The sequence below is a fragment of the Tenrec ecaudatus genome, chromosome 4, assembly GCF_050624435.1.
Source record: "Tenrec ecaudatus isolate mTenEca1 chromosome 4, mTenEca1.hap1, whole genome shotgun sequence".
In the NCBI taxonomy this organism is placed as follows: domain Eukaryota; kingdom Metazoa; phylum Chordata; class Mammalia; order Afrosoricida; family Tenrecidae; genus Tenrec; species Tenrec ecaudatus.
This window is the reverse complement of record NC_134533.1, coordinates 146,590,356-146,607,483: the sequence shown is the minus strand read 5'-3', so window position 1 is coordinate 146,607,483 and position 17,128 is coordinate 146,590,356. Positions and strand designations below refer to the sequence as shown.

The following is a 17,128-nucleotide window of genomic DNA, read 5'->3' as shown; positions in this document are numbered from 1 at the left end:
TGGTTGGATTAGCCCGAGATCCTTTCTAGTGGCACAAAGTAAAGTGTAGGGAGAGAAGACAGGAACAGATGATTTTTTAATCTGAGAACTTATCCATAGCTTGAAACCACATGGGGAATCTTAGGGGTTACAGGGATCAGTGAGTGGGGTCTCTCTAGATCTGTAACACAGGCCCACAACGACACCTGTCCATGCACGAAGGCTAGTTAGTGCACACCCACCCCTCCACCTAGGCTGCTTCTCTAGAGGCGTCCAGGAGCAGGTAATCACTGTTGTCGGACTTCCTTTGCCTTGCTCACTGCATCCTCAATCCTCTCGTAGCACAGGGTGCATGAAAGTAATGAGAAGTCTCCATGGGCAAGAAGACAGAATCAGTTAAGGGCAAAGGTTAACAATCATGTTCAAACACCCACCGCTGGATGAAGAGTTCGAGGCGCAAAGAGCCAAATGTTCCACATTCTTGGGAAATCTCATTTAGCTCGCGTTGCTGGTGAATATGTCCACATTTTATTTGTTGCCACAATCGATGAGGGGATATATTTTTAAGGTGTTGATTTCTTTTTTTTTTTTAACATTTTATTAGGGGCTCATACAACTTATCACAATCCATACATACATCAATTGTACAAAGCACATCTGTACATTCTTTGCCCTAATCATTTTTTTTATATTTTATTAGGGGCTCATACAACTCGTACATTCTTTGCCCTAATCATTTTCAAAGCATTTGCTCTCCACTTAAGCCCTTGGCATCAGGTCCTCTTTTTTTAACCCTTCCCTCCCCCTCCTTCATGAGCCCTTGATAATTTATAGATTGTTATTTTGTCATATCTTGCCCTATCCGGAGTTTCCCTTCACCCCCTTCTTTGAGGTGTTGATTTCTTGCTAAGAGATTTTAGTTAGAAAGCTTTTAGAAAGACAAACGAGTGAGTACACTCACTCGCGCACACACACACTGCCCGAGCAAGGTGCCAGCTGTCAGTTCCCGATGGGGGGCATGTTCTCATGCAGGTACTGTAAGGCCAAGTCTGTCCACTTCATTTCTTGTTCTTTAACAGACTCTGTGGTGCCACCATTGTCTTGCTCAGGCTCGGGAAGCTCGTTCTGAAGAGGTGGAAGAGACGATTAGCACAAAACACATTTCGCAATAACCAATCTCTGAAAACACAAGAGCACTTAGAATTAAAACCCATGCATGCCTATGAACAGGAGTATGATGCAAGGGTATTCTGAAGAAAGAGGTAAAATAAATAGATGTGAGGGAGACATCAGAAGTAATGCTCCAATGTGCAAGGTGGCCTGGCCCTTCTGCAGCAGGTGTGATGCACACCTGCCATTTCTACAGCAGGCAGGAGAGTAGGGCTCAAAGCACAGGCTTGGAAATCAAACTGGATCCCAGCTCTTGGCTGCACCATTTGCTGGGCAACTTTGGGCAAAGTAGTCAACCCTTCGGAGCCTGCATTTCCTCCCGGCAGACAAATGTGAGGTAATTTCAGACAGCTGTTCAGTGCTGGGCAGGGCACACAGTGGGGCAGGGGCCCCTGCCATTATCATTAGTGGCTAGCAGGACTGCTGACTCAAAACTAAGTCTTTGGGGGTAATACATTTGCTGGCACATTCCTGAAACCTAAGCATTTATCTAAAAATGATGAGTCAGAATCAATTAGATGGCAGTGAGTTTTTGGTCCCCAACATGCCTATATGACAAAGAAAATAAGGGGGACACTGAAAATGTTCAAGAACAGCTGAGATTCGCCTAGTGACAGGCCTTCCAGTTTCCTCTCGTGTTGAGACAGCCATGTAGTGTGGGCTGGCCGCCAAAGATAACGCCATGACCCTCACTGACAACCTCGCAGCCAAGCAGCAAAGGAAAGAGTATTTCAGGAACCTGTTGGTCTAAATGTGGAAGAAGCCAGGATGTCTGGTGCCTGCTTTCCCAGGAAGCTAGAATAGGTGTATACTCCAAAGACGTGAGTTTCTAATCATGGCAAAACACTGAAAACCTATATGCAGGGGCAAAGACAGCCTTCAGATGTGTTACTGTAGCTCATTTTCCCCCAGCCAACGCATTAAACACTCACTGGTTTACCTCTGGCTTTGGTGCTATGGAAGGCTTCTCTTGCGTGGTTTCGAACTATGGACCTTGTGGGTTGCAGCCCAACGCCAGCAGTTCTCAACCTGTGGGTTGAGACCCCTTTGGGGGTCGTCTAAGACCATCGGAAAACACATTCTTTCCGATGGTCTTAGGAATCGAGACACTGCTCCTCTGTCCGTCTCCACGCAGGTCCGCCCACGGGCAGATACGCCCACATACCAGTACCTGGCATGAAGACTGTTATCCATGTTAGACCATGCTTCCAGACATTTCATTTATTTGTCATTATAAATAAATATTTCACAATATATAATTACATATTGTTTTTGTGATTAATCACTCTGCTTTAAATATGTTCAATTTGTAACAATAAAAATACATCCTGCATATCAGATATTTACATGACGATTGATAACAGTGGCAAAATTAGTTAAGAAGTAGCAATGAAAATGTTATGGTTGGAGGTCACCACATGAGAACTGTGTGACAGCGTTAAGGCATTAGGGAGGGTGAGAACCACTGCCCTACACTCAGGGCTCTGATAGGATGACCTGAATCTTCGGCCTCATTGGGGGCCTGCCAGACCATACCTGTAGCCCTTCATACTCTGCACAAAACCTAACCTACCAGAGGGATTGCAACATCTTCATAGGGCAGCTTGTCTTCACGCCAAGCGTCGTCAATCAAGTCCAAGATCCTTCCATCTCTCTGCACCTCACTGTCCATGCTATCAGATCTGTAGGCCAAACAGGTTATTTTTTAAACATGCCAGGGGAGATGGAGCAACCCAGTACTAAGACCACCTGGCTCTTCATTTTCTTGCATTAACAGCACCCTGGGAAAGCCTCATGGTCTTCACTGGGTCAGGAGTTGATGTCGTTGTAAGATGTATCCATTGGGTGCTCCGAGTGCACACTGGACAGATGTTGCTCCACTGGCGGCAGGGAAAGGAGAGCAGTTTCACAGAATGTGGAAGGGCAACGTATTTGAGGGTTTTGTTCACAGGGCCACAGTACACCTAAAATGCAGCTTTCCCCTCCTAACTGCACATTCTCTTTCCCCCGATCACGATGTCGGCCCGGCAGTGTTTCACTCAAAACGACCTCAGCCGCTAAAGCAGCCTCGCACCAGGCCCAGCGCGATCAGCACCCAATGCCAGTCACTCCAACTCACAGGAGCCCCACTGGGCAGCGCAAAACACCCACCGGGTTGTCAGTCTTTATGGAAGCACATTCCCACGTCCTTCTCCCAATGAGCAGTGGAGGGTAGGGGTGTGTGTCTGTGTGTGTGTGTGGGGGGGACTTTTCGGTGAGCGACCAAGCGTTTTAACCACTGTGCCTCCAGGGACCCATTTCCTGCACCACATTGACAAAGGTCTCTGCCTGCCTTGACCCAACTTTGGCAAAGGGAGAAGTGACCTGAGTTACACACAGTGACTAACAGCAGGTTTGACACAAATCCTCAAGCAGGGAGATGCCAGCAGGACCCCATGCTCTTTCCTGCTCCGCCTCGGGGTTCCTTCCCTGGAGTCTTACTGTTGCTCTCCCTTGAATCATCTGGCTCAAGTGGTGAAGTTACTCCGGGAGCATATTTGATTAACGGTTCTTCCCAAAATACTTTCAATCTATTCCAAAAAGGCTCCCAGGTTCCAGGTGTTGCCTCATTGTGGGCACCTTTTCTGGGACAAGGGAGACTCATATAGGAACAATCTTTGGCGTTGGAATCCAATTCCTTCATACAGCTCCCTATTAGGTCCAAATATTTCAACTGCACAATAGACCTAACAATAATCACATAGGTCGGGTGGGGGAAGCTATTCACTCCCATAAGGATCCAGGCAAAACTGAAGCAAAAGGTGTTCAGCCACTTTTGCTGCCAGGAAACGAATGGCAGGTCTGAACTCTGCACTCAAGAATCATTTCCATGCCCTGCCCAGTTGATGCTGCAAATCAAGTCAATGCTGTGTTTAGAAAGTTTACACACTGGTACTTTTACCCTCAGTTCCACTTAAGACTTGTGGAATCCTTGTCCCCATGAGCTCTTTTCCATGCAGTGCCCCCACTCCTCTTTCTCTCCGCTCTTCAGAGTTCAATCTGCTGGGTTTTTTCCAGGCCCATGCAGGTGCTCCCTTTTGCGAAGATAATTCAGATCACTGCGCCTTAGATTTAGCGGGATAGTAGGTTAGGTGTTAGGCTGCTAACCAAAATTGGGTTAGTGGCCTCACCCCCACCCCAAGAGCCCTGGTGATGCAGTGGCACAGGTACCAAGGCACCAAAAGTACCAGGCGGCTCATGCTCCCCACTGGCCCTGGAGAACGTGGCTTCCTGCTTCCGAAAGATTACAGCCTCGGAAACTGTCCTATAGGGTGGCGATGAGTCGGACTGACAGCAAGACACCTGGTGCGGCCTGGGTTTTAGGATCCTGCCACTGGCCCGAGCGCTGGCTACACGGGACCGAGCGCCCCTGCATTTTTCAGGGTGGGGTGAGTTTCTCCCTCAACATCTTTATGCCTACATAGATGCTAGCCCCAATCTCTGGGAGGCTTCTTCTCCCATCTTCCGGCCGACCCTACGTCAGTCTAAACACAACGGCTCTCGAGGCGCCTCCAGCCTCCCGGATGCTCAGCATCCCCCTAGCCTCGTCTCGGGGCGCAGTCAACGGTCCAGTTAGAGCCTGTCACAGTGGGTGCCCGTCCAATGTGTCTTCCCAGACCTGGTGCGCGCGCGTTCCCTGAAACAGGCACACGTTTTATCCATCTTTGGTCTTTACAGCTCTATAAAAGTGTTATCTCTAAAACGAAGCCGGGAAGGCTTGGCCCTGGGAAAGATTGACCCTCGCCGGCCACCACCGTCCGCAACGCGCGGCGGGCGAGCCGCAGCGGCTTCCGGCCCGAGGCGGAAGATACCAAGTGCAGAGGGCGGGGGGGGGGCGCGCCGCGGGTCGGTGCGCGCGCCGCTTTCCACCCAGTACGTGGTGCAGCACGGGCCCCGATCCTGCGAGGCTTCGGCCCCTGGGGAGCGGGGAGGTAACCGGACGCAAAGGACGAACCTTGCCTGCTGCGCCCAGAGCTGCACAGCGAGCGCGGGAAATCCTTACCAGCTCCCGCCGAGCCACACCCTCTGCGGTCCGAGCCCGCCCGCTCCGCGATCCCGGATGTCGGTGAGTCCATTGGCCTGCCGGGAGGGGCGGTCTCGAGTGGACGTCGTTTCAATGAAAAGCGAGGGGGCAGTGGGCGGAGCGAACGTGCCCACGACGCAGGCTGGCGGGGGCGCGCGTGCGCGCCCCCGGCCCCAGGTAACGGCGGGAAGGCTCGGGGGCGCGCTCGCTGTACCCCCAAGTAACCGCCTGTGCACGCGTCGTGTCGGATGAGGGGCGGGCTCGTCTGGAGGCGGCCCTGGCTGCGGTGTTGCGGCCCGCCGCGCGGCCTCATGGCCCGGGGCTGGTCCCCGAAGCCGTCCGCCAGTCACCCAGCCCGCCTCCGCCGGTTCCGGTCCGCTCCTGCGCCCCGCCCCTCGGCTTCGCTGCAAGCTCCCTGCGGACCCGGGAAGGCGGCCATGGCTCCGCCCGGCGCGCGGTGCGGTCCCACAAGGTGGTCAGCCCCGACCCCAGCCTGGCGGAGGGCAGGGCGCTTTGGGCGGCCCGCGGGAGGGCGAGCTGCCCCCGGCCCCTTCTTCTCCGGCGGGCCCCGCCAGCACAACCTCCCTCTTAGATTGCTTGACTTACTGCAGGGGCATGCTGCCTCGTGCATGGTTTGATAGTTCACCAAATTAATATTAAAAATGGTACGATTTCGTGCAGGAAGTATGGGAATGTGCCCCAGATGGTGAAGGGTTGAAGTTGGGGAACGCTCCATGGATGGCTCCAAGCGTGCACGTGACTGCATTTTAAAACTCATCAGGTTTAAAAAGGGCAGATCCAAAGGAACACCCTTAATAGTGAAAATATTGAAAGACAGCAATTCCGGGCTCGCTATGTTTGCTTTTGCCTACGTCCCTGTAACATCGGGAGGGTAAAGCTAAGGGTGGCAGGCCTTTGAGAATGGCAGTTGAATACACTTGCACAAAGCAGTTTTTCCTGAGCGTTTGTACTTTATGCACAGGATTCCCTACGCCGAGTTGTAAAGAGCAGTGACTTTATTCTGTTGGGAGATGCCGTGTTGGTAGCGCTCACAAATGCTGGTGCTAGTATCTGTTTCTCGGAGGAAGCCAGAAGGATCATCAACTAAACACTGAGTATTTATATTTGCCCTCAAAGCAAACACCCGACTCACTGCCAAGCCCATCCCTGCTCACAGTAACACTAGGTAGGGTTTCCGAGGCTGTACATCTATAGGGGCAGACAGACATCTTTATTATGTGCAGCGGCTGGCATGTTTGAACCGTGGATCTTGGAGTTAGCAGCCCAACGCTTAACGGCAGTGCACATTTGTACTAGACACATGAAAAGTTACTATCACTTCATCTCAACTCAGGGCCACGTACCATGTGTGTCGGAGTAGAACTGTTCACCAAGTTTTCAGTGGCTGTTTTTTCGTGAAACATCACCAGGCCTTTTGGAGGGACCCCGGAGTGAATGTCCACCGTTTTGGCTAATAGCCCTGCTCATGAACCTTCACATCACTCAGAGTCCACACAATTATATAATGGATTAGGTACTATCTTACTTATCCTCAGATTAATTTTTATCTAGAATTCAAAAGGATTGAAAAGAATTATTCTTTATTATCAATTCCTTTTGTTTCTAAAACCTACTTGCTACTTACCTTTTATGTTTAAATTCTTTATTAATAATTTTATTGGAGGCTCTTACAAATCTTATGACAATCCGTCATTCAATTGTATTAAGCACACTTGTACATCTGTTGCCATCAACATTTCTAAAACAGTTTCTTTCTACTTGAGCCCTTGGTATCAGCTCCTATTTTTTCCCCCTCCCTTCCCCACCCTCATTCCCTGGTGAATCCTTGATCAATTATATGTTATTGTTGTTATTTTGTGTCTTACACTGTCCATTGTCTCCCTTCGCCCACATTTCTGTTACTCATCCCCCTGAGGGGTGGGCTATATATCGAACCCTGTGATGGGTTCCCCTTTATATAATTTTTAAAGATCTTTTTATTGGGGCGCTTGCAGCTTTTATAACAATACATACATAAATTGTATCAAGCATATTTGTAACTATGTTGCCATCATCATTTTCTAAACATTTACTTTCTATTTGATCCCTTGGTATCAGCTCCTTTTTTCCCTTCTCCCCCACCCTCCGATCCTGCTACTTGCCTTAGAATTGTGTCATTATCTGGTAGTTATAATGAAAAAGACTAAACTAAGATGAGTTAAAATTTTATAAACTTCCAGGCTGACACTGCCCTTTAAAATGATATCGATCCAGATTTAAAAATCTTTTGTAGGAATTATACAAACTACTTAAACTACTGCTGTTTCCTCTGAGGGCGAGGTGGCAGCCCTTTGCTAGTCCTTCCCGCGCACAGGTGACGTGGCGGTGGATGCCGTGGCAGCAGGGTCCACTTTTTGTAGAGCGGACTTTGTTGAGATCTGAGTGTAGATCTGAAGTTCTGTCAATGCACTGACCGAAGCTTTCTGGCACGAGTGCTCCGAGTTTTATGTACCTCAGCTTCTGCCCCCTCCAAGAAGGGGTTCTATCTCAGTTTTATAAAACACACAGCTGCCATCACACCTGTCAAAATGAGCTCTGTAATGTCATTATCCAAGGAGGGGGTAGCTCACCCCTACTCTCCCATTAGCGTTTTTACAATTATTTGGATGAAAATCTTAGGAAGGCTTATCCACACGTTACATTAGGTTGATACAATTGCTAAATCTTTGCCCTTTCTTGGTTGCCATTCTAGCTGATGTGTCTGCATGGTGTTCTCTGACAAGCGCCTCCATCCATTGCTTCCTCTAAACCATTAGTGGATCTAGAATTGCACTGCCCTGTGTGGTAGTTTTTAGGTAACATTGAAAATGCTGTTAAGTACTCAGTAGCCATATATGGCTCTCACTGTCAGTGAGTCAATTCTCACTCAAAATGATCCTGTAGGACAGGGTGGAATTGCCCCTATGGGTTTCCCAGACTCTGCCTGGTCGCATGAGTAGAACTCATCTCTCTCCATGTAGCCGCTGGTGGTTTTGAACTGCTTACCTTGTGGTTGGCATCCCATTGCATAACCCACCATGCTGTCAGTGGTTACCATTTGAAGGGCCTGTGATTTCTGCTGAAAAGCACTTATCTAAAATCTCGATCAGATTCAATTTTGACTTTTTGGGGGATGAATATTCAAATATTTTGAGAATATTTCATAGGTGCTGCAGCGTGCTGGCTATTGGACCGTTATCAAGCAGGCAAGCGTGTCTCTGGTCGCTCCGTGATGTTACTGAGCACTGGGCTGAGATGCTGTTAGCCCAAGCCAGCCATCAAAAAAGCTCCCCATGAGCCCTTTGCCTATTGTTGAACTCTTTCTGTGGGTTTAGGTTTCCTGTACCCATGATTAAGGAGCCCTGGTGGCATAGTGAGCGACACTTTGGGCTGCTAACTACAAGGTCAGGAGTTTGACTGTTCCTCTCCCTCCTGGGGAGAAAAATTTTTTTTTCTACCACTGCAAAGATTTATAGCCTCAGAAACCTAGAAAGGAAACTGCCCTGTTTCTGTAGGTCAGGATTGACTTGATAACAATGTTTGTGTGTTTGGGGCTGGGGGCCAAGGTGGGGGATAGTCCTACTCTTCCCTATAGTGTTGCCGCGAGCCAGTCAACTCCGAGGTGGTGGGAGAAGTGGATAGTCTTACTCATATTACTTACTCCTCACTTAGTGACATGCTTTAGTTCTAAAGACCAGGTCATTATTGCAAAAATCACTGTTAATGTGAAAATGCAGGATGACTACATCATTGCATAGTTTTCAGCCGCTAAGAGTCACAGCCCAGCTAAGGTGACACGTAACCTTAACCACAGCCAGCATTGACCTTTGTCTCTCACCTCCAGTGTTCATTATTGCCAGAGGTCTAGCATTCATGCAGAAGGAGTCACTCGTTGCGTAAATGCGTGTCAGAACACTGGTTTCTGATGCCATCGGTGTAATTACTTATTTTCCTCTCAAAGAATGAGATAGGTAGTAAGTGTTGTGCATTGCCCATTGTTACTGGCTCGATTGCGACCCACAGCAACTTTATAGGACAGCGTAAAACAGCCCCGTAGGGTGTCCAAGCTTGCCATCTCCGGGAAGCAGACTCTCGCAGCTGGTGAGTTCAGAGTGCCAGCCTGGAAGGGGTGGGCACACTTTTAACCACAGCACCTCTGGGGCTCTGGGGCGGCACAGTGATGGCTCTGTCATGCCTCCCTTCCTTCCTTCCTTCTGTATTTATTAGCTGGAAACCTTTCATAAGGAAGAACTCGCCTCACCAGAACTTTCTCCATCACCCTAAAATACCGTTTGGACAGCAAAGGCAAGAAAAATGCTTACTTCTTTCCCTCTATTTTCAGACTACAGTCATGAGTCGGTGCTCTACCAACCGCCAAAGGTAACGGCAGGTTCTGTTTTGTTTTTCTTACCAGCATATGCTTGTAGACTTGATGTTTGAACTGTTCCAGCCTGTTGCTGTGTCATTCTTTTTGATAAGCAGATGGTTTTGCCCAGTGCTGTTTCCAGTTTGGTCCTCCTCCGTTTGCCATGCATGGCTCCAACAGTGTTTGGCAGTTTGTTTTCCGCTAGAACACATTCCTGGTCACGTGTGTGCTCGGGCCTCCGAAAGAACCCTGGTCCCTTTGAGTGTGAGTGTGTAGTTCCAAGCTCATCGTGGCATCGGTTTCATGACTGATGGCGGCCAGAGCCAAACCAGAAATATACAGAGTCCACAATGATATTTCCAATATAAAAGTAATTTTGTAGGTTGTTTTAATGTGTTTGGCTTTTTTTAAATCTTGCTGAAAACCTTGGTACCTAATGCCATTAATATAATTACTCTTTTTGCCTTCCCCTATATTATGTGTAATGGCTTCAAATTAATACCAGTGTTGTTAATAATATAATTATTATTTAGGATTTCTTTGCAGTTCTTTCTCATCTGCAGTTTTCACCCCCTAGGGATATGTATAGTGAAAGTAATTTGTTTTAAAGGCATATGAAATAGTTTATATGGTAGGCTGCCAACTTGATATCTAGTTGACTTATTTATTTTATTTGTTTAAAGTTTTTCAGTATTATTAAAATTGTTTTTTAAAATTGTTAAATGTAAAACATTAAAACAAACCAAACTCGCTGTCATTGAGTGGTGTCTCCTCTGAACAACAATACCAACAACAACAAACAGCCCGCCGCCTCCAAACCTGCTGCTGCCTAGTTGATTCCAACTAATGCAAGCCCCTAAGTGACAGCTTAGAGCTGTCCACAGATTTTCTTGACTGCCATCTTTATGGAAGCTCAGCCCCTGGCTTTTCTTCCCAGTGCTGCCAGGTGGGATGCAGTGCCAGCCGTAGGCTAGTGGGGAGGGCAGACCATTTGTGCTACCCAGGGACCTTCATGTAAAACAAATGCCTGTGAACTGAGTTCATCCGGATGAGGGCAGCTTTCTCTGCTCTTGCCCCCAGCTCGTTTGTTTTCCCTCCGTGTACGTAGGCATTTTTACTAGTTTGGGACTTCTCTCTCTATACAAACTGATGTACCTAGATGCAAATATATATATAAGGTGGTATTTCATATAATGTTTTGAATCTTGCTTTTTGCACCTCCAAAACATAAATTCTGACTTACAGTGACCCTGTAAGACAGAGTAGAACTGCCCTTGGGGTTTCCAAGGCTGTAAATCATCTTAGGAGCAGAACACCTCATCTTTCTCTCTCAGAGCAATTGGTAGTTTTGAGCCACTGACCTGGTGGTTCGCATGTCCAATGAGTCACCCATCACGCTCCCAGAGATCTTTTTCCCCTGTAGAACCCTGCTCTTGTGTGATCAACTGCCGTGGGCTCGGCTCCTGCCTCACAGCATCCCCGTTCACCGCAGCATGACGCACCTCTGGGCCCTGTCTGTCAGTATACACACTGCTCTCAGTATGCAGTCCGTCCCGATTGATAGACACTTCTGTTGTCTCCTGCCACGACAAACAATGTGCCGGGGAATATCCTTGTGTGAATGTCACTTTGTGCTTTTTCCAAGGCATCTTCGGTTTAGTTTCCTAGAAATTGCGCTGTTGGATCAAAGAGTAAGTGGTTAAGTTAGCTGCAAGGTGTTGCCAAAGGAGCCCCCGTGGTTGCTCGGCTGCTAACCACAAGGCCACCTAGCTTCGTGACCCTATCAGCCACTCTGCAAGAGAAAGATGTGGCTTTCTGTCTGTTTCTAGAAACAGGGTGGCCTTAGAACCCTACATGGCAGTCCCTCTGTTCTGTAGGGTCTCACAGCAGGGGGTTTCCAGGTCCTGCCCGAATCTCCTCTGTAGGACTGGCACCTTTTTGCATTCCTGCTGCCAAGTTATAGTGATGTCACTTCCCCATTGCGTGGCCATCAGAATATTGTTACTAAACATACAGTGTTTCCTTAGTCAGACACAGAAGAAAAGGTGTTTCAGTGTAACCCCAACTTTAATCTCTCATTATGAGTAATGCTGACCATCTTTTCACATTTATAGTTGTTCCTTTTTTGGTAAACTGCTTGTTTAAATTTCTTGCCCATGTTTTAAATAGATTTCCCCCCCTCAAATTTAAAAGTAGCTCATCTTCTATTTGGATAGTTACCCTTTTATGTATTGTCATTGAGTCAGTTCTGAATCATGGTGACCTATGGGGCAGAGTAGACCTGCCCTGTGGGTTTCCAGGCCTGTGAGTCTCTGTGGAGCAGAGTCTCATCTCTCTCCCGCAGTGCAGCTGCTGGTCCGCATTGCTGACCCTGTGGTTAGCGGCCCACCCACCAGGCCCCGGCCTCCTTTATGCATGATAAAGCTTTCAAAGGACCTTGCGTCAGTATTTTCTCTATTTTTTTCTGGATTTTGACCCATAGTTTGGACAAGTTTAAAAAATCATGTTAAAATTTCCCTGATGTCTTTGCTACTGATTGTCTTCTCAGAGTAGGTAGGAGTCTTTCTGGGCAAGGGTAAATACTAACGGTAGCTCATTAGAGCTGGTGTAGTGTATCAGCAGTGGTGGACTGTCCCTTCTCGTACTATGCGTTTTCTCCCGTCTGTCTTGAGAGTTTATTTTTATTCCTGTGCTCCATTGGGTGACTCATGTGATGTTAGTACATTCTCTGTGTAGTTTTTCCTGAAGAAATTGAATGATAACTTTCAGGTCTTTTCTAGTTTTGACTTATACTATGTTAATACATTTCAAAGGTTTACCTAGTATCAGACTTCTCACACAAGTTATATTTTTCCTTAACTCTTAACGCGTTTTCCTTGTTCCACAAACCTTGTGGAAAAGTCTGTTTTTTTTTTCAACCATACTATTTCATAATCTGCTGATAAAAAGTATCATCCATTCCAGGGAAGAATTTTTATTAGAGTATGATTGTCTTGGTCTAACTGCAGAAATGACTTAGATTACCTGAACCCATTGTAGCCATTTAACCACATTAATAATAAATGAGACTGTGAAATCTATTTTGTCTACTTACATTTATATTTAATATTATTAAAAAATAAAATATTATTTTACATTATTATTTTTCACACAGCCCAGGAAAAGATGAAAACCAGGTGACATAGTGCAGAGCTAAATAAGGGTAAGCTGGTTAGGAAACAAATTGGTGATAAGGCCCTGAGGAACCCCCATGGCAGAGGTCTGCAGAAAACCCGAGGCCTCTGAGCCCAAACTTGCTATTTCCCCGATCCTAAGGGGTAAGATGGATGGTGTTTGGTGGCCACTTAAAACTCATAGCATTTATGAACTGTAGCTTTGTCCTGGGCTGTGATATGGCCGTATAATATTTTTTTCTTTTTCAATTTTTAATGTGGTGAAATATTATAGCAACAGATTTCTACCATCTCTGTGTGTATTATTTAGTGACATTAACTACATTCACTTTGCCACTATCACCATGATCTGTTGTTTCTAAAGGTTTTATCACCCTTAACAAAAGCCCTGTCCTGGCGAAGCATTAGTCTCCCTCCTGCTGCATTCAGACTTGTCTCAGGCTGCTGGCAATGGGCTCTGGTCCCTGTGCGCCACCTGATGCTGAATGTTTTATACAAGTGGGATTGTGCACTGTCTTCCCTCTCGTCTCTGACTTATTTTAGTAAGCATAACGTTTTCAAGGTTCATCCCTGTTGTGGCATTTATCAGAGTTTCAGTTATCTTTAGGACTGAGTAATGCTATACTGGGTGGATGATCTGCATTCTACTTTTCCATTTATTTGTTGGTAGATCCTTAAGTTGTTTCCTTCTTTTGGCTTGCATGAATAATGCAGCAAACATTGATGTGTAGGTATCTCCTTCTAGCTTTACTTTTAATTCTTTTGGTTATAAAGGCATCGCTGGGCTGTAAGGCAGGTCTGTGTTTTAAAATTTTCAAATAACAGCAAACTTGTACATAGCTGCACCATTTTATACTCTTATCAACAATAGACGAGTGTTCCAATTTCTCCACGTAATCACTAACACTTGCTTTTTCCCTTTTTTAAAATACCCGATAATAACCATCTCGGAGATTGTGAAGCAGTATCTTATTGTGTGTTTATCTGTGTATCTATCTGTCCATGTGTATTAACATTTTAATGTTTAATCTCAAAGTTAGAGTAGGTGGTACATCAAGTATGCGGTTTTCTTTTAAAATGTTTTCTGTGAAAATTCATGCAATTTTAGTCCCCATTTAACAATTTCTGTGCGGTTTGTTCAGTGACATTGCTTACATTTCCCAGTATGTCTACTTCCTCATTATTCTGTCAGGTGCTTCTGTTTGAGTCCTCGTAATAGAGTTTCTCTGCCTCCCTGCATTCTGTCTCATCTTGACTTTAGGATAAATGTTTAGTGTCAAGTAGATGATTTTTTAAAAAGAGCACATTATTCAGGGTTGATATAATTTATGAACTAATCTGTTAGCTAACAGATGATCTCATGAGATAGCTTTCGTGGTTTCATGGTTCAAGGGTTAAGGATTGTGTCAGGCTAGTAGGCTCAGGTTGTCAGAGTCTCAACCAGTCCAGCAAATCTGCTCTTTTCAGTAATTTGAGTTCTGTTCTCTCAGGATCCTTGTATTGTGCCCCTGATCAAAGATGGCAATGGAAGCCAGGAATCAGCTAGTCTGGTTGCAGGGTGGACAAGGCTGCGGTTTATGTTGACCGTTTGTCCTTATAGACTAGTTTCGTCTCAATCTGTAGTTTCAGTTCTCTTTTACTCATGATGGGTAGAAACCTATACTTGTAAGGTCACTGGTAAGCTTTTAGGAGCACAGGTGCTACTCACCAAACTAGGATGTAGAACATCAACTTTATGCAGCACATAATGTCACTTGATTTAATTGTCCCATGAGACTATGGTCCCAAGCTTTCATAACCTGTAAACCAATCCTGTGATCTGACTAGTTAAGTCTAAGCAGTATCCATGGTTATGCCCCCTATGGGTAAAATCCGCCCCCCACCCCCACCCCAAATACAGGAAAAAGTTCCACTGGGCAGAGCTTTCATAGTATGTGTTTTTCCCATTAGGCAAGCATCAAGGAACTTGCTTTGAGTTAGTGCATCCAGTGTCGTCACCTGGAAAGGTTCTCTTTGGTCACAGTGAATTTTCTTGTAAAAGCAGTTTGGCTCAAACCTCTATTTAAGAGAACAGCTCATGGGTGTGAAATTTTGTTTCCCGCTGGGGGAAGATGTCAAGAAACACTGTTGTGATGTTGAACACAGCTTACAGTGACAGCACTGTGAGAAAAACTCTGCCACAAATCAGGCCTTTTTTGTCACACACTGCTACACAATCTTTTTAGAACCTCTAAATAGAAAGCTTGATTAACAGTCTGACCTGGTGGGATGAACTCCACATGCCCTATTCCGCCCCGCCCTGTGTTAGTCTGGGTGGACTAGAGAAACAAAACCAGAGGCATCCATTTGTGTATGAGAAAGAGCCTTATATACAAGAGCTTTATATTCTCAATCGAACATTGAGAAAACATCCCAGCTCAGTCCAGTGCAAGGCCATAAGTCGGATCTATAAATTCCTCTTTAGACTCACAAAACACATGCAATGACGCCAAATGCAGGAGGATCACAGGCCAGTGGGTGGAAAGTCTTTGGATCCAGGTGTGGCAGAAACATCTCAGTGTTGGCTGGGGTCTCCACGTGGCTTCTCCAGCTCCCGGGGCTCTGGCTGCATCAGCGAAGCTCCGTCAGGCTCATCATCAGTAATGTCTCCTAGGGAGTGAAAATGTGTCCCGCCTCCAGCAAGCTCTATCTCTTAGAACCTCCAGATGAGGTCATCAAGCTGTGGCCTGAATTACAGGCTAAACTCCACCCCTTCACGCTTAAGTCTCAAATAGACAACAGATTATGTAACTACCAAACCCCCTCATATCAGCAGAGTTTTTTTTTACGTTTTTATTTTTTGGAACCCCCTCGTATATGTACCCATTTACCCACACATATGCATGCTTATCTACTTGCATACATACATGCATACACATGTAACCACGTATAATTTTTAATTTGCAATTACTGTATTTTCGATAAATCTTTGGTGCTTTGTATTTTTTAAATTTAATTTAATTTTTGGTAAAAATACACACAGCAAATCCTGTTCCAGTTTCGAGACATTGGTGATGTCGATGACATGGTTGACATTGTCTAAGCAGTCTCATGGTTTCTGTTCCAGGTGTCTGACCTCTAGTCACTTGGCCTTAGGATCACAGCCTGGGAGCAGTCTTCCAGCCTCAGTCTGTTCAGTTAATCTGGATTCTTTAAGCTCCTCATGGTTTAGATGTGCATTTCCCTAAATACTAAGATAAGGAGTCCTAGTGGCTTAATTGGTTATGCCTTGAGCTGGCAACTGCAAGGTCAGCAGTTCAAACCCACCAGCCGCTCTGAAGGAGAAAGATAAGACTTTGTGTTCCTGTAAAGATTCATAATTTCAGAGGCCCTGGGAAGCAGTTCTGCTCAGCCCTTGCAGCTCACTATGAATTAAAATAGACTCAATGGCAGTGGGTTAAAGACGAATGATACTGAACATTTTGTTCTACTTTGTTCCTCTTTTTCAAGATTGTTTTTGTTGTTCTGGACCCATTGCTATTCTGTGTAGATTTGAGGATTAGCTTTCTATTTCTATAAAGAAGACTGCTGAAATTTTGATAGGCATTATATTGAACCTATATAATGTTTTGGGTAGTACTGATATCTTAATGATATTAAATCTAATCAGCACAGAATGCTTCTATTTAACTACCTTATTATTTATTTATTTAACATTTTATTAGGGGCTCATACAACTTTTATTACAATCCATACATACATCAATTGTGTAAAACACATTTGTTCATTCTTTGCCCTCATCATTTTCAAAGCATTTGCTCTCCACTTAAGCCCTTTGCATCAGGTCCTCTTCCCCCCCTCCCCCCGCTCCCCGCTCTCTCATGAGCCCTTGATAATTTATACATTATTATTTGGTCATATCTTGCCCTGTCCGACATCTCCCTTCACCTCCTTTCCTGTTGTCCGTCCCCCAGGGAGGAGGTCACATGCAGATCCCTGTAATCAGTTCCCTCTTTCCAACCCACTCTCCCTCTACCCTCTCAGTATCACCACTCATACCCTTGGTCCTGAAAGTATCATCCACCTTGGATTCCCTGTGCCTCCAGCTCCTCGCTGCACCAGTGTACATCCTCTGCTCTATCCAGACTTGCAAGGTAGAATTCGGATCATTATAGTTGGGGGGGGTATAAGGGGGGAGAAGGAAGCATTTAGGCACATAGATCTATTTCCCCAACTTCATATATATATTTGCATATGTACATGTCTTTGTCTAGACCTCTATAAATGACCTTTGCCTCCCAGCTCTTTCCTCTATATTTCCCTTGACTTTCCCCCTGTCCCACTATCATGCTCCATCCC

At 45.9% G+C, this 17,128-nt stretch overlaps 2 protein-coding genes across 10 annotated transcripts in view; one reads left to right on the top strand and one right to left on the bottom strand.

Annotated features, from left to right (window-relative positions):
- Positions 1–548: 548 nt before the first annotated feature.
- ANAPC13 (anaphase promoting complex subunit 13) lies at positions 549–5,535 on the bottom strand. 3 transcript variants are annotated; one of them, XM_075546899.1, is made up of 3 exons: positions 5,192–5,535; positions 2,723–2,831; positions 549–1,104 (listed from the first exon to the last, which is right to left on the bottom strand). In XM_075546899.1, exons 2-3 carry the CDS (start codon positions 2,819–2,821, stop codon positions 979–981), a joined length of 225 nt encoding a protein of 74 aa, XP_075403014.1. In that variant the 5' UTR covers positions 2,822–2,831; positions 5,192–5,535; the 3' UTR covers positions 549–978. The 3 variants fall into 3 exon arrangements, with proteins under 3 accessions (XP_075403014.1, XP_075403013.1, XP_075403012.1); XM_075546898.1 differs by having other exon boundaries at positions 5,144–5,533; XM_075546897.1 differs by lacking the exon at positions 5,192–5,535 and adding an exon at positions 4,808–4,949.
- CEP63 (centrosomal protein 63) overlaps positions 4,447–17,128 on the top strand; it is a 66,635-nt gene continuing 53,953 nt past the window's right edge. For 3 of the 7 annotated variants that reach the window (XM_075546894.1, XM_075546893.1, XM_075546890.1), the window contains exons 1-2: positions 5,121–5,254; positions 9,594–9,631. In XM_075546894.1, the coding sequence (XP_075403009.1) occupies positions 5,249–5,254; positions 9,594–9,631 (44 nt within the window). In that variant the 5' untranslated portion in view covers positions 5,121–5,248. Of the gene's footprint in view, positions 4,578–5,119; positions 5,255–5,434; positions 5,685–9,593; positions 9,632–17,128 lie in introns of those variants that run through there. The other 4 variants (XM_075546896.1, XM_075546895.1, XM_075546892.1 and 1 more) reach the window with 4 other exon arrangements.

Excerpts from the sequence above, each read along its gene's own strand:
- ANAPC13 (XM_075546897.1), bottom strand. The coding sequence starts at position 4,851 with ATGGATAAAACGTGTGCCTGTTTCAGGGAACGCGCGCGCACCAG. Across the intron at positions 2,832-4,807 it reads AGGGAACGCGCGCGCACCAG|ATCTGATAGCATGGACAGTG; the intron begins GTCTGGGAAGAC and ends TTTGGCCTACAG. Across the intron at positions 1,105-2,722 it reads AAGATGTTGCAATCCCTCTG|AACGAGCTTCCCGAGCCTGA; the intron begins GTAGGTTAGGTT and ends CCACCTCTTCAG.